Source organism: Panthera pardus, unplaced genomic scaffold (assembly GCF_024362965.1).
Source record: "Panthera pardus isolate Hobbes unplaced genomic scaffold, ASM2436296v1 HiC_scaffold_6, whole genome shotgun sequence".
Classification (NCBI taxonomy): Eukaryota; Metazoa; Chordata; class Mammalia; order Carnivora; family Felidae; genus Panthera; species Panthera pardus.
The window spans coordinates 19,576,594-19,600,035 of record NW_026526991.1 but is presented as its reverse complement, the minus strand read 5'-3'; the positions used below and the strand labels follow the sequence as shown (position 1 = coordinate 19,600,035).

Sequence of the window (23,442 nt, the reverse complement as noted above, 5' to 3'; positions counted from 1 at the left end):
ATGAATGGGAGCTGGCATTTGAAAGGAATATATTAGAATGTTTTACAACAGACGTGGAAGATACCTATAAATCAATATATATACACATATATGGAGATTCTTAAACGTGGGATAAAGGATCCCCCCACCCCCAGCAGCCAAGTGAGGCTAAAAGAAGGCAATAGTTGTATTATAAAAAGGAGTTTGATCACCTGACCTGATGGAGGATTTAGATCAGGCTTTCATAAAATATGTTGCGAACAAGTACAAGCATAAGATACAGCCTTGGGGCGCCTGGGTGGCTCAGTCGGTCAAGCATCCGACTTCAGCTCACGTCATGATCTCATGGTTTGTGAGTTTGAGCCCTGCATCAGGCTCTGTGCTGACAGCTCAGAGCCTGGAGCCTGCTTCAGAGTCTGTGTCTCCCTCTCTCTCTGCCCCTTCCCCGCTCATTCATTCTCTCTCCCCCTCTCTCTCTCTCAAATAAATAAAACATTAAAATTAAAACAAAAAAATTTAAAAAAAATAAGATACAGGCTTCACGGGGGACATTAGCTATCCAAATGTACCGGCAGCTTAATCTTCCTCAAATCAGAGTATCTGATAAGCTCCTATCACCTTGCTGAAAACTTCATCCTCCAACAGATAAAGGATATAATGAAAGGAAGTGATTTAGCTATTTCATACATGAATTTAAACAAAAAGCCAGAACTGAATTATGATGCAGAAGTGACAGGAACTCTGATAGTGACTGTGCCAAGGAAAGACAATCCAGGGCACTATCAAACATGTAACTACATTTGTGGTTGGATATTTTGACAGTCACTCATGACATTCTTAGGAAACAGGAAAAATGGTAGATTTATGTATGGCTTAATGAGAATAATCCAAAGAATGATTTGTAGATTCATGCAACCTTGAGGGAAACCTCTAGTTGCTGTATTCTTGATCTGGTCCTATAAAACGTTTAAAATCAGTAACTTGCAGAAATGGGAATGCATCCATATGTGTCCAGATGACACAAAGCTGGAAAGGAGAGTTAATATGCAGGATAAAATAGTACATACAATGAATATTGAGTGCCTTCCTGGATAAAGTGTTAAAGTGAATAGAAAGATGAGTCAAGATACAGTAGTTCCTCAGAGAGTTAATATGCAGGATAAAATAGTACATACAATGAATATTGAGTGCCTTCCTGGATAAAGTGTTAAAGTGAATAGAAAGATGAGTCAAGATACAGTAGTTCCTCAGAGAGTTAATATGCAGGATAAAATAGTACATACAATGAATATTGAGTGCCTTCCTGGATAAAGTGTTAAAGTGAATAGAAAGATGAGTCAAGATACAGTAGTTCCTCTCATGGTTCCTTTTCAACAGGGGCAATAAAAATATGTATAAAAACAACAAGATATGGAGTGATAAATCCCATAAAAAAATTAAGTGGTTGGACAGATCACTGAAGGGAGATATTACCTCTAGCTTTATGTGTTGGTGGGTTCAGAAGGAACATGTCAGATTACTAGAATTAGGACATGTAGTAATCAAGAGAAGGGGAATCTAGAATCAGAGGTGGAAAAGCATGGAGCTAATCTTGAGAAGGGTTTGTGGTTTTGTCTGCAGAATGAAATGCAGGATAGGGAGAAGGAAACAAAAGTTGGGTAATAAGATTCTGGGATTCAGGTTGGCACAATAAACTGAAAACAATAAAATTAAATTTAACTTGGATGAACTTGCAGTTTTAGGAAGGCAGTGTAAAGATGTTGCTCCCCTCTTCTTGAGAATTACCCCCAAATAATTAGGCAAAAAGAAATAAAACACAAATACTAATTTTAATGGCTAAGAGGCATATATGAACCATAATGCATGAAAATTAAAAGCAGATAAAAGAGTGATTGATGACTTAGCATATCAAAGGAAGGCCAAGTCTATGTGCCTGAAGAGGGGATACCACAAAGTAGCACTTCCAGAACTTTGGAAATGTTTAGGAATTAGAAGCACCCGTACCAAAGCAAAAGAGAGGCGAAGGACTGAAATCAGGAAAATTGGGGCAAAAACAGGATAAGTCTGAAGCAGAAGAAATTGAGCCCCTACTCATACTCAGTGACGCCAAGTAAAAGGCTGAGGCTAAGTGCCAAGCAATGCTACAGAATTAGTTAAGAACAAAAACAAAAACTCACAATATATTATTTCTTAAATGTTTTCAAATAAATTTTAAATTTATTTATTTAAATTTATTTTGTCTCTCAAAATATTTTAATTGATGTTGTACATAGTGTAAAATATTTTTTAAATAGCTCTTAATCAGAGGAGCTATTTTCAAAATACATATATGCTCTAGCTCCAAGTCCCAAGTTTAGAGATTATTTTTTATATGATGGGAATCAGTAACATGTTTTGACAATGTTTCATGTCTGAAAACCACTGAGCTGGGGTAAAAAAGAAATCTAGCACCAAACCTGTCAAAAGGTAAAATGACATAGAGGAAAATGTAGGCATTTTCATTCATATGTAAACACTATATGCCAGGTATCATTCTAGGAACTGAGAGTAGTGCAATACGCAAAACATTCTCTACCCTCATGGAGTTTATATTTTAGTGACAGAAGAGACACAAAGTATGTAAAATACTGGCCAGTTATATGAAGAAAAAAGAAAAGAAAAAACAGCAGGGAAGGGTAAAAGGAATGGGGCCAGAGAGAAGGTAATACTTGAGTAAAAATCTGAAAAAAGTGGAGTAGTGAAACTATCAAGAAACCTGCGGAAAAGTGTTTCCAGCAGAATAGCTGATGTAAAAGGCCTAAGACAGGAGACTGTATATTTATTTAAGGAACATCTGGCTGGAGCAGAGTAAGTGGAGATATGAGATCAAAAGAGTAATAGGGGAGCTAAATTGTATAGGATCTCATAGGTTTGTGAAGGACTTTGGCCTTTTATTCCTAGAGAGATGGTAAGCCATAAGATTAGATAAATGAATATTTAAAGACTCACTTACAGGGGTGCCTGGGTGGCTCAGTTGTTTAAGTGGTTAAGTGTCTGACTCTTGGTTTTGGCTCAGGTCATGATCATGGTTTGTGAGTTTGAGCCTCGTGTCGGGCTCTTCACTGGAGAGCCTGCCTGGGAATTCTCTCTCTTCCTCTCTCTCTGTCCCTCCCCCACATGCACACGTGTGTGCGTGTGTGTGTGTGTGTGTGTGCGCGCGCGCGCGTGCGCACACGCATGCGCACGCACACACACGCGATCTCTCTCTCTCAAAATAAATAAACGTTAAAAAAAAGTCATTTACACACACATGTGATATATATGCTTCTGAAAAGCAATGAAATTTGTCGAAGTAATTAATAACAAAAATAAAAATGTCAAGGGATTTCTGAGAACCTTAGCTGGCTAACTGTAGACAATTCCTAATAATAGTACCTTAAAGTGAGTATTTAATAAATAATTGTGGAATAAATGGACAGTGAATTTATATTGAAAAGGAAAATATGAGTTTTTGAACTTCTTATAAAATCAGAAGCAATGTATCAACAATATAAAAATTATCCTAACATGTAGTTTTTTATCAAAGATTTCAAGGCATTCTTATAGGTATCATCAAATGGTTGTTCCTATTTCATAGTTTATATGTGTTAGGTAAGAAAAGAGGCTAAATAAAAAGCCTTCCAGAGTCATCTTGAAAGTTTTCCTCTTCTGTTTGAAAGAGTAAAACACAGTTTTTCACAGTCCATACTTTAAGCTTAGCAGAGCTTTACTGGGTTCTAGCTTTATAAATATATTTATCAGGGGCGCCTGGGTGGCTCAGTCAGTTAAGCGTCTGACTTCGGCTCAAGTCATGATTTCACGTTTTGTGGGTTCAAGCCGTGTAGGGCTCTGTCCTGACAGCTTGGAACCTGGGGCCTGCTTGGGATTCTTTGCCTCCTTCTCTTTGCTAGTTCATTACTGCTCCCCTGCTCACACTATGTGTGTCTCTCTCAAAAATAAATGTTAAAAAAATTTTTTTTAAATTATTTATCATAATTCACACTCAAAACTAGCCCTACTTTATTCTGATTAAAGAACTTTATATATTTGCATCTCAAAGTCTGGTTTATTTTTTTCTAAAGTCTAGACCAGGGTTTTTGGCTGCCAATGAAGAATTTTGAATGTGATAAATCCACTTCTTCTGACAGCCAGGAAAAGCGAATATACTTTCTTCTCCCCAGTGTCACTTCTGTTACTTCTAAATGAACAATCTACTCTTTCTGATGTCAGACAGTATTTGTTTTCAAATTATTTTGGTAATAAATAATGTCATGGATATCAAAAACAAAACTGGTCTTTAATATTATGACCTCTTTTGCTTGATAGAATTTTATAAATATGATATTTTTTTTAATTAACAGAAAAATGATGAAGAGCTAGCTCCTTCAACCACTGCAATAGGACTTTCCACAAAAATGAAATCAACTTCTGCTGGTACAGACAACTGTAGATATTTTTTGGTATCATACCATGTAATGATTTCTCAGAAAAAAACATGAATTCTGAAGTCATATGATAGTAGAAGCTCTACCGTGAATGGCCAAGAGATTTAGGCTCTTTTCTATGACCAAGCCATTGACAAATGAAATTCAGAATAAAAATAAACTGCACTAGCATACAGGAATCAAGCTAAAGCCATATGATTTAAAAAAGAGTCCACTTTCATTCCTTTGATACATCCAAGATTTGCTATAACTTTATGTAAAGCAAAACAATTTACATAAATCTATATCCAACTACGTTAATTTGAAGTGTGAGATCAATTTTAACTAGAAAGATTTGACCTCTGTTTACTCTTTTATCAGGGCATTAGTTAGACATAGGAAAGAAGAGTAGAAAACTTGGTCACTCGGTTTAGCAGTTTTCTCAGAAAAAGTAACAACAAAACCTCTAGGGTTAAGAATTTCAAATGAGGCTGCTAGACAGAGAAGACAGACCAAATTAGCTTACCACTTGTACCATTTTGAGATATCTGGCATATCTTGGGTCCTTGGCTACAGTTAAGATATTTTCTGGTGTTACTTCACTTTCCTGTGGTCCAGAGTCTTGTAAACTGTTCTGCTGTAGAGAGTATTGCGTGTAAATCTTTAGACAATTCACAAAAGGGGTCCATTATGTTACTTAAAAAGGGATGTTTCTTATAAATCTAAAGCAATCAATATAAAAAAATCATATTTCTAAATTTAAATACCAATAATTTAATTATGGGATATATGTTTCCAAATATTTACAAATAATTAAATATGATTTCAGAGGAAGTTCCACTTAATATCAACACTATATTGTTCCTTAAAAAATGCAAATATATTCATAGCATTAAAAAATATTAGAATTCTGCTTTAGCTGTCCCCAGAGTATAGATATAGAACATGAATTATAGATGGACATATTATTTTAATGAAACTTCTAAAAAAGCTAATAAAACTATTTGATTTGCCAGTTATTCAACACTAGCAGACAGTGAATTGATTTTGTAGGTATCCACCATCTATAGAATTGAATTCCTCATTTATTCAGTAATCTTATTATAAGTGGATATAGTCTATTCTTTTAACATCTTAGAAAGCAATACCTAGAGAATTTGTGGAAGAGTAGCCCATTTCTATGGTAAAATTATCTAGTTCTATATATTTCAGGTACTGATGGAACTATTAATGTTAATACTACTTACAATAAAGAATATAGGGGAACAGTCTTTTTATATAAAAATGCTTTTATCATATAGGCAGTTCTCACTTTGCGTGGTACTGTGTTAAGTGAAAATTGTCCATTTTAGAATCCTGTCTTCACTGAAGTGCAAAGATAGGTCTGTCTGTACACAGTTCTAGATTTTTCTATCAACTTGAACATTTGTTATGTTTATTTTTGTGAATTCTCACTCATTATCTATATATTAGCTTTACAAGGTAGTTCCTGAACAGAATGAAATCAATCGTATGCCTACATATCTATGCTGAAATGTAGATAAATCAAGAAATATCTTTAAATGTTCATAGTTTTTAGAATATGAATGTGAATTATATATTAAGTTTTCCTCAGATCATTCAAATATAAATTAAACCTGTTGCAAATTCTAAAGCAAACAAAAACATCCCAAATCCCTTAGGTTTCTCCTGTTATATGGCACTGAGTAGATATATGTATTATTCATCTTTAAAATTCATAAATACAAAAAGTCCAAAACCCTTAATTAAATAAAAAATTCAAACATGACCCAAGTATGTTTTTGAAAAACATTATGGACAATAAACTCATACAACAGCACAATGGAACAAATGATAATTACACATGGGACCAATGAATTTCAAAACTCAGCTGTTAACTATGCGTAATAACCAAGATCTCAACAAGGTTTAATTATGTCAGCTCTTACACCTTTACTATTTAAATATCCATTAAATCCTCTATCATATCTCTCAACTGCCCTTCATTTTATTCTCAATCTGCACAATTGGATGTTCTATTGTGAGTAATGATAAGATCTGAACCATGAAATTAAAGTTGCAGAAAAATCAGTATGCAAACCTTAGGTCTTTGACTCATATAGATTAGAGACTGAAATGAATGAATGGTTAAGAAATTGCATTGTTACCCTTTATCAGATAAATTGACTGTAAAGGCAGTGGAAATTGTGTTAAGCAGTACTTAAGTCCATTTCAAAACATTTCACATAAAACATAGCAATAACAATGAAGAAATAAGAAGTTGATTTAAATATTATGAACATGCTGAATAGGTATTTTATTAAACTAATCAACATGCAACTTTGCTACAGTTTTTAAAATTCAGAAAGCCCAAAGAACTTCATAAATTCTCCAAATGAATTAATATATGGTTTTTAAATAAAATTGTCAAAATGTATCAAATCATTCTGAATTTTAGAAAATTTAGCTGTGATTACTTGTAATCAATTTTTTGAGACCTTAAATAGGCAGGATCAACACAACTGCAAAAGTTTTAAAGTACATATTGTAGATAGCATTCATAACACCTGGAAAAATATTCAAAATTAGACAGATACCACTTAAAAATTTTACAGAAACATATGACAGCTAGTATCCAACAAAGAATAACTACTAGGTAAAGTGAAAACATTTTCTTAATAATTTTTATACATGCCTTATTTTAGAAAAAGCATGGTCCATATTTAATTGAAAGGGCCTTGTAAAGTTAAACTCCTCTAACATATCTGGATTCCTTCTTGTATATTATACATATTCCAATGGTCATCATAGTGAAATTTACTACATAAACTAAATGGATGTTAAATTTTCTAATATCTAATTGTTAAGTAAATGGTCATCTAATTCATTCTCCAAATATGGGCTATAACTAAATTTATGCCTTCTCCCACAGCCTCATACCATATGTGTTCAGTATATTTAATGAATTCAACACAGGTGCTGGAGACAGTGTAGTCTAGCAGATAAGAGCTAGGACTCTTGGCACCAGATTGCCCGCACTGAAATTCCAGCTTTTACACTTATTTTCTGACCCTTGGCAAGTTACTTAACCTCTGTGTACCTCATTTCACTCATCTGTAAAGTAGAAGTGTAAAGTGAAGTTATTTACTTCATAGGGCTATTGTGAGAATTAAATGAGTTAATTTCTGAAAAGCGCTCAGAAGCACACCTGGTAGGTACACAGTACGTACCCTCCACGTGTTAGTCATTATCATCACAGCCAAAGTAATCATAACCTAAAAAATATCCTGTGAAAAGTATCTCCACATACAAATGCAGAATCCCACATAGATAAGAAGTCTATTTGTTCAGTATCACTAGACAGATCACCATTTTAGTGATTATTTTATTTTGAATTTTAATACCCCACTGAGATACACTAGAGATCGTCTGTTCTGCAGCAATGAGAATTTTTATTCCTTGAAATAAAAAGTAATATAAAATTGAAACGTATACAGAGCATAAAAGAACATTAAGACATAAGAACCAAATGCAAAGTGTGGACCTTACTAGGATGCTGATTTGAACAAATCAACTCCAAACCCACACTTTTTAGATACGTGGTATCTATAGATCAGTATCTCTCAAATTTTGAGAGCGACTACAAATCCTCTGGGGATCTTATTATGCTACAGGTTCTGATTCAACGGGTCTGGGATGCAGCCTGAGAGTCCGTGTTGCTGACAAGTCCCCCAGGTGATGCCCATGCTGCTGGTGCCGGGAGCATACCTGGAGTAACAAGGGGTTAGATGGTACTTGGGAATTACTGTTAATTATACTGTGTATGATAAAGACATTGTGGTGATACAAGAAAATGCCAGAACTTTCCAGAGATGCTCAAGGAGTTACACAGTGGTGAAATGGTATGATGCCCAGGATTCACTTTAGCAAGTGACAAAAAAGATAGATGAAGCAAATGTAACAAAATCTTTACTGGAGAATCAGGGTGGGTAATGGACATTTAAGTATTCACTGTACTATTGTATTATTGTGTGTGTTTGAAAGGTTTTATAATAAAACATCTTAAAAGTACAATTATTATAATAATGTAGGAAAAATGTCCACAATGATCTTGAAGAATATTATGCTCGAGATTTTTTCTAGTCCTATAAATAGTTTCTCTTTCATAGGCAAGGAAAATATTAACTTCAGGGAGCCCTTCAAAATAACAATAAAACAGCTCACTTCTTTTCAAACCTCATTTTCAATCTTAAGGGGTTTAAAATCTTACTATTCAAAGTTTTACATCTTCATTTAACTTCTTCCTTCAAACCTGCTGCTAGGTTTATCTGGTTTAACCAAGACAAACTGTTCGTGTTTCCTGGAACTCAAATACTTACCTGTGATTTCTCTGCAGTGGTTTCAGAATGTGATTCATTTGTGATACCAGTGGCGCTTACAGTAGAAACTTCAAATGTAACATCATCTAGGCCTGGGATAGATGACAACTGAGAAAAGAAAATTAATGTTGGTATATGAGGATAAGATTAGCCGCTTAAACACCGTAAATTTCTAGGTGTATGTGTTTTTGGTTTTTTTTTTTTTGTTTTTTTTTTAACGTTTATTTATTTTTTTTGAGACAGAGAGAGACAGAGCATGAACAGGGGAGGGGCAGAGAGAGAGGGAGACACAGAATCTGAAACAGGCTCCAGGCTCTGAGCTGTCAGCACAGAGCCTGACGCGGGGCTCAAACTCACGGACCGTGAGATCATGACCTGAGCTGAAGTCGGACGCTTAACCGACCAAGCCACCCAGGCGCCCCTAGGTGTATGTGTTTTAAATAGCAATCTTAAGTTTTTAAAACTATAGAAATAAGGTTTGTAAAATCTCATCTTTGGTGTCTGAAATTCTCCATGCCATTAACTATTTAAAAGTGAAAGTCATGCACAAGTAAAATATTTATGAATAATTTATCATTAATCTAACTTAGCTTATAGCCCTTCTTTTCCTGGGAATTATTTTTAAAAAATGTAAGGGATCCTAGTGCAAGGAATAAAAAGCAAGGGCTCTGGAGTCAGATTGTGTAGGTTTAAGTCATGCTATGTGACTTTCTGTAAATCTCCCTAGACCTCAATTTTCTCCCCTGTAAAGTAGGGATAAGAAAACTTACCTCACAAAGTTATTGTAAAAAGATTTTTATTAAACATGCTTTGTAACAACAAAACAACACACACACACACACACACACACACACACACACACACACACAAAAACAATCACACAAAAAAAGTCCTTTGCAGCACATTTTAAATTTGAACGATCTGGGAAATGACAAAACTCTTGTCATCACATTTTAATGACTGACAGCCCTTTTTTTTCTTTCTTTAAGCATTTATCACCAAATGTTACTAAAATGTGTTATTTTTCATATACAAAAGGTAGGTATGTTGTCAGTGGTTATATATTTCAGGCTGGATCTGCAAGATCCACGCCAACCCACTTTTCTGATTTCTTTCTGATATCAGTGATAGATATTTGTCAGATGTTTGGCTGACTTTAGGGATTAATTTTATGGTTATGGAAATAATTAAGGTTATGGAAATGATTAAAGTTAACTTATCTACACAGTAACTTGTGACCATGGATTCTAACTCAAGAATTGCCCAAACATTAAAATTAGACACATACTCATAATGAAGAATAATGAAAAAAACCAATGGTAATAAGGTCTGAAACAGCAATGTTCACTGAGAACTGCTGACTGATGACAATACTTAGCATAGTGGTTATGGCCCAAATAGTTATAAGTAGGTATGGCTGCTAGGAGAGTACCTTGAACATGGTCAAGGCCAGGTATCCTAAATTTTCCAAGCTACAGAAACGTGCTGAGAGAAATATAGTGGCTGAAGTCCACAAGGTGTAGAAAGTACGACCTAGACATTCTAATCCTTATGCTAAAGATGTCAGCCATTTTACTTCCTCATAAATATTCAATAAGCATTTTTTCAGATCAATTTTTTTTGAAAAAGGACAAAGTCACAAAAATATACTCATGTCTCCAGTATTTTATAATCAGGGAAAACACAAAACCTGCACATTTTCAAATCAAAACACTCTATTTTTGTTAGTTCTATTGTGTAATTTCTGACCTCAAAACTGGTATTCTTCATTAGCATTCAATATATTTGAATACAGAAAATAGTGATATTTTCTCCAAATTTTGCTCTGGAGACATGTGAACTTTTATTAATTTGTACTGTGTTATCAAATGATTACTATTGAGATAATTATGAATTTTCCATCAAATGAACTATATAGAACCAGCCCAATTTGTTAACATGTTATTCACATGCTGTTGACTAGAATAATGAAAGAAATTTCAATTCATGTGTATATTTAAACAGACTCAGGTAATGGTTCATAATAAGTATCATTTCCTTTGCAATTATAATGAATTAAAAACAAACACAAAACACTGTACCACCTCATGGATGCAGGAGCTAAATTGAATTCATTCCCAATTTAATTAAAGTTAAGTATGACTGAGAAAGTTGGTATATGCAGAAAATTTATACTATAAATTATTCAGAAATACAAACCTTCGCATCTAAAATATTTAGAGTTGTTTCAATTTGCTGGATACGAAGAGAAAGGTCTGCCAGTTTCTGGAAAAGAAAGATCAGAATAAAAGAACAAAGTCTGACTGAAATGAGCTGTTAACAAGGGTTAACAAAGGGCAGATTTGAAAAAAACAAACCCGCGATGGTTTAAATATTAGTCATTTTCTAATATACTACACTTTTACTTACATGAGTAGGAATGGGAGCTCAAGTAAGTATTTTTGTAACCTCCATTAGCATGCTTCATGGCTACTTTATAAAATTATATTCACAGATAAGCAAAAGTTATATTTTCAGCCTTATCAAACTCATCAGAGCCATATTCAATCATTGGAATCAGAAGGTAAACTTCTTCCAGGACAGAGTTTTTTGTTTACTGCTATATCCCTCATGCCCAGAGCAGTACTTGATACTTAACAGGAGTCTAATAATTATTTGTTGATGAATGAAGGAATTCTTCATAGAAAAGAAGAATAAAAATTAGCCCAAGACAGCTTGGAACAAGATCTGCCTTTATAAGTTACTTAAACACTTAAGTATATACAATTAGTCCCAAATTTAAATTTTTTAAGTTTGAAAATTAAAAGAAGATGAAATTAAAAGATGAGCAGTTCATGTTGGAAAGAAGTAAAACAAAGAGAAAAAATTAGAGTACTAAAAAGCAAAAGGAATCAACCTACCATCAAAATCCAAGATAAAAACAGAACCAAATGCTTACCATGCTCTAGTTATTCTGTAGAATTAAATTACCCGTGTGTGTATATACACTATACATAGCCACACAAGTAAAAGTAACACCATAAAATATGATCCATAAGAGCATTTATTTAAAACTCCCGAATCCTAAACATTATTATATTCAGTGACCTAGTCCAAGGCCGTTGGCCCATTGACAGTTGGCAGATGTACAGCATCCTGACTTCTTTCTGGGTTATTATCAAGATCCTGACTAACTCCCAAGCAGAATTTTAACACTACAAGCAATGGTCATTTTGCCCACATTTAGAGGGGAAAAAAAACTGCAATGCAGTCACAACGTAGTTAGAGCTTCACAAGACATTTTTAAGACGAGCATCCTGGTATCTACAAAGCTACAATTTTTTATTCTATAATAATTTTTTATTTTATAATGTTTAGTTCCAACATTAGAATCTAGTTTTAATGGCACTCAAAGCTTTCATTTCTTTTAACTTTGATTTCTAGCATTTGTTCATATAAGTCTTTAATGTAAATACAAATACTGGTTTACAAAACATATGAATGAATTCTCCAAATTATAAGTGTTTTCCTGGAAATCATGAAAATTACATTTTATGCAGATTTCATCAGTATTTTATAGAGAAGCTTAGTAACTGCAGAAATCCTACAACAAATTAATTTGTAAAGTGAGATAATTTCTAGCTTATTTATAAATACATGCATTGGTTTGATTAAAGTGAATACAGAAAAAGATGAATTAAAAATTGTTTAGATATATAAATGCACTTAAAAATTTTTTTTTAATGTTTATTTATTTTTGAGAGAGACAGACACAGACTGTGAGCGGGGGAGGGGTAGAGAGAGAGAGACACACAGAATCTGAAGCAGGCTCCAGGCTCTGAGTGTCCGCACAGAGCCCGATGTGGGGTTCGAACTCACGAACCGCAAGATCATGACCTGAGCTGAAGTTGGATGCTTAACCAACTGAACCACCCAGACGCCCCCATATAAATGTACTTTTAAGCAATAATCACCAGCATTGTAAAGGCCCCAGCATCCACCTTATATGCTACACCGTATATGCAATGTATCATTTGAAATCTCACACCAGGGGCGCCTGGGTAGCTCAGTCGGTTGAGCTTCAGACTTCGGCTCAGGTCATGATCTCAAGGTCAGTGAGTTCGAGCCCCAAGTCGGGCTCTGTGCTGACAGCTCAGAGCCTGGAGCCTGCTTCGGATTCTGTGTCTCCCTCTCCCTGACCCTCCCCCGTTCATGCTCTGTCTCTCTCTGTCTCAAAAATAAAAAAACATTAAAAAAAATTTGAAATCTCACACCAAATGCAGAAAGTAGGAACGATTATCATGCCAATTTTAAAGAACAGAAAACTGAGTTTTCATACAAGTAAAAGCATCTGAACTTAAACACTCCAAATCGAGATACAAAGATAGTAACTATCTTTCAAAGAAAGAATTTTTACATTGTTTGAAAGAATCATACATTGTTAGAACATGATGCCATAGACTCTAGGTGATGATAATGTGTCAGTGTACATTGTAACAAATGTACAACACTGATGGGAATGTTGATAACGGGGGAAGTTGTGGTTGGTGAACTCTGGGAGGCAAGGTGCACATGGGAACTCAATGCTTTCTGCTTAGTTTTGCCGTAAACCTAAAACTTTTCTTAAAAAAAAAAAAAATATATATATATATGTATATATATATATATATATATATATATATATATATATATAATTAAAAATATGCACACCAAGATGGAAAATTCCCAGGCACTGCATAGACAGAAATTTTGTTATTCAAATCTAGTAAGTAATCAATCCATTTCTCACAAAAACTAAGATGCTACTGTGCTTTAAAAAAAAAAAAAAGGTATCAAATTATTCTGATCTAATTTCTAAAATAGATGTTATTTATCTGGAATTATTTTTTTAATTTTTTTAATGTTTATTTTTGAGAGAGAGAGAGAGAGAGAGAGAGCCAGAGACACAGAATCTGCAGCAGGCTCCAGGCTCCAAGCTGTCAGCACAGAGCCCTAAGCACGGAGCCCGATGGGGGGCTAGAACCCATGAACCTTGAGACCATGACCTGAGCCTGAGCTACCCAGGCACTCCTATCTTTATAAGGATTTAAGGCAAACCTGAAATGCCTTGATTTGGGACAACAGGGTAATTTGCAAGGTAGCTGAAGTTTGTCAGATAAACTGAAAATTTCTTGATTTATCACCCACCTACTTCTAAAGAAGTGCATTTCATTAAAGTGAAAAAAAAAAAAGATGAAATAAATATGGAGTTAATAGTTGAACATGGAAACAAAAATAAAATACTGTGGTTTTTCAGGTTTGTAAAATATCCAGTTTGCATATCCAGCTCTCAAAAAGAGAAACAACGTTTTAAAATAATGGATCCCTTGGTATATCACACTGGGTCGATTATCTCCTATAAGCCAGAAAGGGAAGCAATCAGTGGTTTTATTAAGCTTCATCTGACACTTAAACCCAGCAGTTGTAAAAGTTGTAGCAGTAAATATAGTTTTTAAGCAAGATTATTTGGTTGAAGGTTAAGTCTGATGGTGGGATTAAAAACTGGATGCAGAAGGTAAGCACTCTAAAATTTGTTACGTTATATGAGAATCCCCAGCATTTTTCCCTATTCTTAAAGAATTTAGAAAAAAACCAGTTTGGAATATTTAAAAAATGATTAAAAACTCAGTATTCTACACATGTTACAAGTCTGAGTCAAAATAACACATATGATTGCCCTGTTTACAGAATACCTTTGACTTTAAAATTCATTATAAGGTTAAATTTCTGCTCAGTTTTATCTATGATATGCATAGAACTTACATTGCACTTCCTACCCCATCCCATTTTAAATTTGCACACCCGATGGGCCACCATAAGATTTTTCTGAGTAGTGTCCAGAATAGAAATGCTTACTGGGGATTTGTGAAGAAAGAACTTTGTAACTTGGGTCTGATTCAACTACTTTCCTTTCTCTGGCTTCCAACCTTTCTTCCTTACCCTGGTTTCAGTCATTAGAAGAGTTATAAAGTACTCTGGTATCCAGAAAGTTTTTTAAAAGTTAAGTTTTTCACTTTTCTCTTTCTTTTTTAAAAAGTTTATTTATTTATTTTGAGAGAGAGAAAGCATGCAAAGGGAGCCGGGGAGGGGCAGAGACAGAGGGAGAGAGAGAATCCCACGCAGGCTCCGCCCTCTCTGCTGAAAGCCTGGAGCAGGGCTCTGCGGATCTCAAGAACCATAAGATCATGACCTGAGCTGAAATCAAGAGTCGGACACTCAACTAACTGAGGCACCCAGGCTGCCCTTCACTCCTCTCTTTATTAGAGAACTGCAAAACCAGTATTAGTGATGAAGAAAGAGCCCTTATCATTTGTTTCAAATTTAATTCCAGTTTGAGTTTAGCTGTGATTGAAGTTGCTACAGTTTGTATTTGGTTCAAACCAGATTATATGAAAAACAAAAAACAACAACGATAAAACTCCCAGGTTTTCTTTTTTCCCCCGTTCATTTCCAATTCAAAAAATAGCACCTAAGTTTCCTATTTTGCTCAGGAAAACAGTCATTTTGGCTCTTGCTTAAGGCTTTAACTAAACAAGGAATACAGGTCTAACAGGTGCTATTGACAAATGACAACCCATTTTGAAAAATCACATTGATCTTAACTCAAGGGAAAAAAATGGCATTTGATGTTTGAATGCATATGTTATGTCCTTGGAATATATATCATATCATATCATATCATATCATATCGAAAAAGACATAACATCAAAGGATATGGCATAACAAAAAAGAGAATACAAATCTAAAAAATAAATTTTGAATAGCTCATTGCAGTCTCTCACTTGAAAATGATGTAAACATGCCTCTTACCCAGATCGGAAGGTGCAACGTAACAGAAGAGTGAAACGCTTTTGATTTTTACAGTTATTAGATCAGAGCTGGAACTCCAAGTCTGTTACTTTCTAGCTGTGTGAGTGTGGGTAAGTTAGAGTAACAGTCGCAGCTATAAATACTGTGTAAACAAATACATGCCTAAAGAATGAATAAATGACTAAGCAAATGATTTAAATCTTTCTACATCTCAATTTCTGTATTTCTAAAAAAGAGATAATTGGACCTCTCTCACAGGGCTGGGCCGTGATGATGAAATGCATGTAGAGCTCATACTACAATACCTACAGGGTAAGCACACAATAAATATTAGTTATTGTCATCACACCAAGCCAACAGTCTATAACTGACATAAATATCCAAACTGCTAAAATATGAATTGTAAATAATGAGTTATAGTCACTAGAGTCAACCCTAGACCACCACCCATTAAGGAGAAAAAGGCGATAAACTACCTGTAAACTTCATGAGTTTTTGGTCAACAAGCTTTTCTCTAGGGTTCAGGGAAGAGCTAGGGAATAGTGAAATACTCAAAACAGTTGAGGGAAAGTTGAGAGAGGAACAGAGGGGGTTAAAGAGTGAATCAGGAGGCTCTGGTAATGCATAAGCAAGCAATAAACAAGACAGGATTATTGTTATATTGGATTTAGTCTTCAGTAAATAGCACTCACTTCCTAGGCAGTGAAAATTGTTAAGCACTACAAAGGTGAGGGGCTATCCCTGCCTCAGGGCAGCTTAATCAAGTTGCCCTCATAGCTGTGTTTGCTGGTTGTTTTATTTTTTTAACCTGGTGAGGAGGAGCATGCGGATGGAGTATTTGCTCCTGTCTGCTACCGATCCTTGAATTGTCTCTCTCCACCCTACCCTGGTATAAAAAGTGAAGGACTAAATCCTTGGCTTACTGCTCTTTAGTCAGTCAATTCTATATCCCATTTAGAGAAGCAGCAGTAGGAGATAAAACTCCTGGAAGCAAGCGCCTAGCCTCTGGTGCTTAGATAAAATATAACGAACTGCGTCTCTTACTCTATCGATTATCATCATAGTTCACTTTCTTTTGTTTTAGTGAGAAGGCAGAAAAGATTTTGACTAGAGATTGTTAACTAGACAAAAATAAGATGTTACACAAATGAAAATAGTTTTCCTGTCTCCATGCAATTTCTGTTAATAACAACACATGTAACAAAAACTACTTGCTAAAGCTATACCTTATAAATAAGACCGAATGAACTAGATACTATTTTTAGTGACTCACTTGTGTATGATCTCATTTTACTCCTCTTTCTCCTTTTTAAATCCAACTTCAACCCAGGGTTCCCATTTTTTTCCCCCATTCTCTTTTTTTAGCTTTTTAAGAAAAAACAGGGCTCCTTGAATCTGGTATCTAATCCTTAAACTAGGTACTCAGTCCTCACTTCACAAGTCATTTGCTGGAAGTATTTTTATTATTTTCATAATGACATTTGATACTGAAGTTATGTTTCGAGGCTACTTCCCCAACCATCTTCTGGATCAAGAAATGTAAAATAATTTTAATATAGACTGAAAACTATGTGTACGTAAAAATATACATCTCTGGTGAAAACATGTAAAATTTCAAAATTAAAAAAAATGTTTTCAATTGTGAAACCCTGTTATTCCTTTTGTTCTCTTTAGGCACATAAGCCTTACTGAACTATCGCACAAAGGCCTCTAGTAAATTAATTCAGCAGAGGTGGGGTGCAAGACTGATGATATAGAATCAAAGAGGATTTAAGGTATGTTATCCCAATAACTGGATGACAAGAGGTCATGGTACATGAGTACCTAGTTCTTGTTTTACTCATTTGCCACCTCCAAAAGTACAAGATGATTTCTAGGCTCCTCATTAAACCAGTATCACCAGACCTACCTCCTCACAAACTGTAGAAAAGCGGTTGAGGAACTGTACAGTGTGCACCACAAATTGGTTTAGAAATGCCACCGTTCTTTTCTGTTGAATAGCTGGCACCTGTGTCATGTAAAAACAAACATGATTTGTACAGGAGGAAGTACACCGTGCAAACCCTTTGACGTCAATTATATATAATAATAACGGGGCATTTTTGCTGTATTATATGAGTTACTCTAAGTACTACGAATAGTCACTAACTCGTTTTCCTAATCTGTGGGGTGGGTCGTCTGATGACAGAAGCCGCAAAGTTTGAGTATGCGCTTTGGATTCACAAACGTGAACTTTAACAGATAAAAGGCAACACACATAAACACACACAACTTGCCGGCCATATAAAAGAGGTAGGGTTAGAGGTCGCAACCTGCTCCTATCGCCGTCGTGTAACCGGAGCGTAGAGCGACTCCTAATACGGGAAGCAAAGACCAGAAAAAGTACACCACCCCTTTAAACGGATCAGGAGGGACCCCTTTTTAAGGTGAACTGTGGGACTCTTCCCTCCCGAGGGCAGGACCAGAGAGGCCCGGGGCCAGGGACAGGGTTGGATATGGAGAGGTGGTGTGTCCCTGGGAACCGAAGTTTCCTTCCCCATCCTCCTCCCAGGTCGCCTAAGTTCAACTCGGTCGTTTACAAACCTTCGTCAGGTCTATGCCTGACCCCATGAGAGGAAGCCCGTCCTCATCCATCTCCTCAGCGGGCGGGGGACCCAGGGCTCACCCACAAACCCCTCCCAGACCGGGCCCGCCCAACCCGGTAATAATGTCCAAACACCTCCCCCTAGTCCCCGCCTCCAGGGCCCTTCCCACCGGAAGGAAACGCCTCCGCTTGCCAATCACGCCGCTGCTCCCGTAGAACCCGGCTCTTTGCGCGGCATTCTGGGATTGGTAGTTCAAATCGGGATTGTGACTACGTCAGACGCAAAGGCCCGCGCGGGGTGGGGCAAGACTGTAGGTTTAGCAGTAAAGTCTTTAAAAGGCGGTAAAAAGAAAAAAAAAAAAAAAAAGTAAAACACTGAGTCTGGGTAAGATTATTCCTGCTTAGTCCTGTCATATGAATTGCAAAGTCATTCGTTAATAAAACCTATACATTTTAAAAATCCTGCTAAATCCTGGGTACTCTCCTTTAGGTCCTGTGGGGAATACAAAGATTGAATCAGGTTTAGCCTGCTGCGCTGGAGAGGTTAATGCCCTGAAGCAGGACACAAAACTTGTTTCCTAAGGACTTTAAACATGAAATAAAATGTCAAATGCTACAAGTGAGGCAAAAACCGATGAAAGTGTGTTTTTTGTTTTTTTGGTTTTTTTTGTTTTTTTCACTTAAATCATCAAAAAGGTGCAACAGACAGACACCTGGACAGAATTTTGCATCAAGGGGTTTGAAGATCTTGGCTCAGATTTTGACTGTTCAGCTTAGCACCTACAGGACCTAGGAACAGCCACCAAACCAAAATGTGATCCCCTTCGTTGTAACTTTCCATCTATACAGCCACATCTCAAGTTCCAACATTCTCTGATGCCTGGGTTTCTGTAATAGTCTCTTCCTGCCTCCATCTGTGTTGCTCTAACTGAAACATATCGTAGCCATATAGTGACTGTTTAAAAGACAAACCTGATTATATTACACAGGATATAATTTTGCTTCTCATTTCTCTCAGTTTAATGTGCTTACAAGGCCCTCTGTATGGCTCTTGCTCACCTCTCTAACCTCACTTCTCACTATTCCCTCCATTTAACTCCCCCAAATTTCTTTAAGTTCTTGAAACCAGGAATTGCTCTGGGAATTAAATATGTTGTCTCCTTTGCCTAGAACAATCTCACTTGTTCCCTGACCACCCCTGCCTAACTCCTACTTATTCTCATCTCCTTTATCCTTGTTTTCAACGGTTTGAATACTGTGAACTTGGATTTAATTTTCTTTGTATTTATCCCTCTTCAAATTTGCTGAGCTCACATCTGTGGTTTGATGTTTTAAATTTTGGAAGATTTTTTGGCCATTATGTTTTCAAAACAAAGTTTTTTTCTGTCACATTTCCTCTTCTTTTCTGGAACTCCAAAATACATGTATGTTAGATCACTTGACCCTGTCCAAAGTTCATTGATGCTCTGCTCATTTTTTTCTCCCTGTGCTTTCAGAGTAGATAATTCTTATCGACTTACCTTCAAACTTACTGATACCTTGTTTTCTAGTGTTCAGTTTATTATAAAACTACTTATCCAATGAATTTTTTAGATTTTTCAGTTCTAAAGAATGTCCATTTTTAGGAGTTTCTATTTTTCTCCTGAAATTCTCTGCACCCATCTTGCCCTGTATATATGTGTGCATGTGTATAACCATTTTATTTAATTTATTTTTAAATTTATAACCAAGTTAGTTATCATATAGTACAACAATGATTTCAGGGGTAGATTCCTTAGTGCCCCTTACCCATTTAGCCCATCCCCCCTCCACAAGCCTTCCATTAACCCTCTGTTTGTTCTCCATGTTTAAGAGTCTCTTATGTTTTGTCCCCCTTTATGTTTTTATATTATTTTTGCTCCCCTTCCCTTATGTTCATCTATTTTGTATCTTAAAGTCCTCAAAAATATGGAAGCTTCACGAATTTGTGTGTCACCCTTGCGCAGGGGCCGTGCTAATCTTCTCTGTATCATTCCAATTTTAGTATATGTGCTGCCGAAATGAGCACCCCTGTATATATTTTTTAAAACTAATTTATAATTGTCACTTTCAAGTTCTTATCTAATGATTCTCATATCTGGTTCAGCTATTATGTCTGCTTCTGTTGGCTTTTTCTTGATTATGCGTTATATTGTCTACATTTGGGGATGTTACATAATTTTAATTTTTATTCTGGAAATGGTGGGGGGAAAAAAAAGGAACAATGGAGATTAAGTGAGGAACTCCTTCAAAACTTGAGTTGAACTGGTGCTAGGCTATAGTTTTAATTAGATTGAGTTCACTTGCAATTAGCCCAACTCCTGGTCTCCTGCAAAGGCTTGAGCTCTTTATCTTGTCAATATTTGAGTTAGAGGGGAATGGTCTATAGTTTCAGAACATTTTGGTTCACCTTTGTATTTGACTTCAGCAAGGCTCAGGAATCCAAGCACCACGAGAATGTGCAAGAGTTAGTGTATTCTCTCTACTGCTGCTTTCTTAACAACCTTGGGGGTGGGATGTAGACCTAAGTGATTTGTTTTTGTCCCTCTAGACCCAGACATCTCTATAGAATTTAGTTCATTAAGCTCTTATTCCATCCACTGCTTTCCAACAGCCCCATGGAAAAGTATGATTTTTGTTTTATCTGGTCATCATTACAACAGATGTGAGAGGTTTTCTTGCATCTTTATTCATCCTAACAAGTAGCAAAAGCCTTATTGTCCTATCCTTAGAGAAGCTGATCTACCAACATTAGGCTAACTGTTCCTCTGAATATATGCCTCTCTAGCATCCTCCGGATCACTTTATCTTAGCATATTTTAGAATTTTTTTTTAATGCTTATTTATTTTTGGGAAAGGGAGAGACAGAGTGCGAGTGAGGGAGGGGCAGAGAGAGAGAGAGAGGGACAGAACCTGAAGCAGGCTCCAGGCTCTGAGCTGTCAGTACAGAGTCCGACGCGGGGCTTGAACTCACGAGCTGTGAGATCATGACCTGAGCTGAAGTCGGCCGCTTAACTGACTGAGCAACCCAGGCTCCCTAATCTTAGCACATTTTATACTTGCCTGTTTGCCTAAATGTCTACTAGACTGTTGATTCCAGGCAGAGATTCTGCCTTATTCACTAGTAAGGCCCTGGCCCAATGACTGACCTAAGGTAAATCCTTAAGTATCTGTCAAATGACATTTGGGCCTAATGACCCTTGTGCTTCCATATCGTACTTGATCTTCCACTTGATCTTTGATTTAGACCACACTCATAATTCTGAGTAAACTCATTCAATTAGCCACCCTTGAGCACAGTCCCCAACTGGCCAGCCTAGCCTTCCTCTTCAGAGCCAAGAGAGGCTCCCAGTGATAGGAAAAAAACCAAAAAACCAGACAGTCACTTTATGGTTATGTATGTCATCTGTAAGTAGTAGGCATGCATACAGATGGTATAGAACTACAGAAACATGAACTTGTTCTCAGTCGGCCAGGTGACAAATTTTTTTTCAAACTGGTTTGGTTTCTTAAAAAAAAAAAAAAGACAAATGTAATGCTAGATGTGATTTTTAGTTAACAGAAAGAAGACTGGCTGCTTCTCTCTGCCTCCTGGGGTCCTTGATGATTACTGTTCATCAGTCATCCACAGCTTCTGATAAGCAGTGCCATTCACAGTTTAATAACTGAATTTCCAGGACTACTACAAACAATTTGTAGCTAGAAGTCTTGGCCAACTGCCAGAAATCCTCTGAAGTATATACTTCTTCCTCCAGGCTTTCATTGGAAATGTATTACCAGGTTTCATTTACTATAGTGAATTTTGGAGGCAGTGAAACAAGTAGACTATAATGAATACTTATTTCAAAGGGCAGATATATATCTATATATCTATATATATGTATATATATATATATATATATATATATATATATATATATCACCTGCATACATCCATTCAATAAAAAATCTTAAGAATTTTTCAAGTTTGTTTTCACAGATCACTAGAAAATAACTTATTTAGTTTTATCATGGATAAGTTCTTAGGTAAGTGGAACGAGGAGAATTTGGTTCCTATTTTTCTTTTGCGTTTCTTTCTGCTCTGCTACAGGATGAATAGAGGGGTGGGGTGTTTGTTCATAAAAGTGGGAAAATAAAATTAAATGTCTCCTATCTGTTCTCTCCACCCCATCGCTCATGAAGTGATACAAATTATCTATTGGGACTTGGTTAAGTGAAGGAATTTTAGCCTAATTATTTCAAATCTGTTAAGAATTAAATGTCTTGGCTACTTCTTTTAATTGTTTTGCCTTTTCAAACTTCCAGACTCAGTTGAGTTGTAGGCCTATAGCCTATTGGCAGGGAACTGGATTCTTCTCTAGAAAGCCACCTCAAGAGAAGAGATCTAAAGGTAGTTAGTCATCCCCAATAAAACAGCAAATAGCTTAGTAATGATCCTGCTTTCTTTGAAGGGGCCGGTGGGGGAAGCTCTCACTGTTGCATTTGTACCCACCGGTTTTAATTTATGGAGGTGACTAAGTGATGACAGAGTAATGCTATTGAGAGTTTATTCCTTACATTTCCCAAAAGAAGGGGGCACACCATGCCACACAGGGCCACAGGAAAATGCAAGATTTTGATAAGGAGGCAGATAGAAGCAGGAGCCAGGGGAAAGCATAGGCCAGAGTCTTTACTGGGGTTTCTGTGGGAAAGGAAAAGCAGGGCAGAGGAAGCAGTTGAAGACTGGCCTGGCTAGTGTGAATGATTCTGGTGAACTTTTAGGCATGGGAGCTGCCCGTAGCTGTCTGTACCTGGCCCTGAGTTGATATAGGGCAGGGGGAATGTTGGCTTGGTGTATAAGAGTTAGATAAGGGCTCCAGATTGATTGGTTTATATAGGAAAAATGTATTTCCAAGTAAGTTGTTTTACTATTTTTAGGAACTAGCCAGCCCCAGAAGAGGCAGTTTCTCCTCTTGAGGTCACAAAAGCCAGAGTCTCAAGAATATAGACAATTAAAAAATATATAGTTAATTGGCCCATCATAATTAGTGATGGATGCTAAAAAGACATATACAGAATCTAAGAAAATAGTGAGAATACTCACCTTTCAGTATGTGGATTTTAGGTAATAGTTTCAGCAAGGCACCAAGGCACCCTACTCCTGAGTCTACAGTCTCATTCAATTTCTCAAGAAGTGATCAGAGGGGAAGGAGCACCTGTATGGCTATGCAAG

The 23,442-nt window shown here is 36.2% G+C and overlaps 1 protein-coding gene and 1 non-coding gene across 7 annotated transcripts in view; both read right to left on the bottom strand.

Moving 5' to 3' along the window:
- The window catches only part of WASHC3 (WASH complex subunit 3), a 98,941-nt gene extending 80,598 nt beyond the window's left edge, over positions 1–18,343 (bottom strand). For 4 of the 6 annotated variants that reach the window (XR_002079171.2, XM_019446603.2, XM_019446600.2 and 1 more), the window contains exons 1-5: positions 18,212–18,343; positions 17,538–17,636; positions 11,000–11,065; positions 8,801–8,908; positions 4,948–5,058 (exon numbers count right to left, since the gene is read on the bottom strand). Coding sequence is in view for 5 of the 6 variants with exons in the window: in XM_019446603.2 (XP_019302148.1) it covers positions 4,948–5,058; positions 8,801–8,908; positions 11,000–11,065; positions 17,538–17,636; positions 18,212–18,262 (435 nt within the window). In the remaining variant the exon portion in view is untranslated. The remainder of the gene's footprint in view (positions 1–4,947; positions 5,059–8,800; positions 8,909–10,999; positions 11,066–17,537; positions 17,637–18,211) is intronic. The other 2 variants (XM_019446601.2, XM_053895801.1) reach the window with 2 other exon arrangements.
- A 1,810-nt stretch (positions 18,344–20,153) lies between these two features.
- On the bottom strand, positions 20,154–20,259 carry LOC128775126 (U6 spliceosomal RNA). Its single transcript, XR_008419778.1, has one exon. It is a non-coding gene; the product is annotated as a U6 spliceosomal RNA (small nuclear RNA).
- Between the last annotated feature and the right edge of the window lie 3,183 nt (positions 20,260–23,442).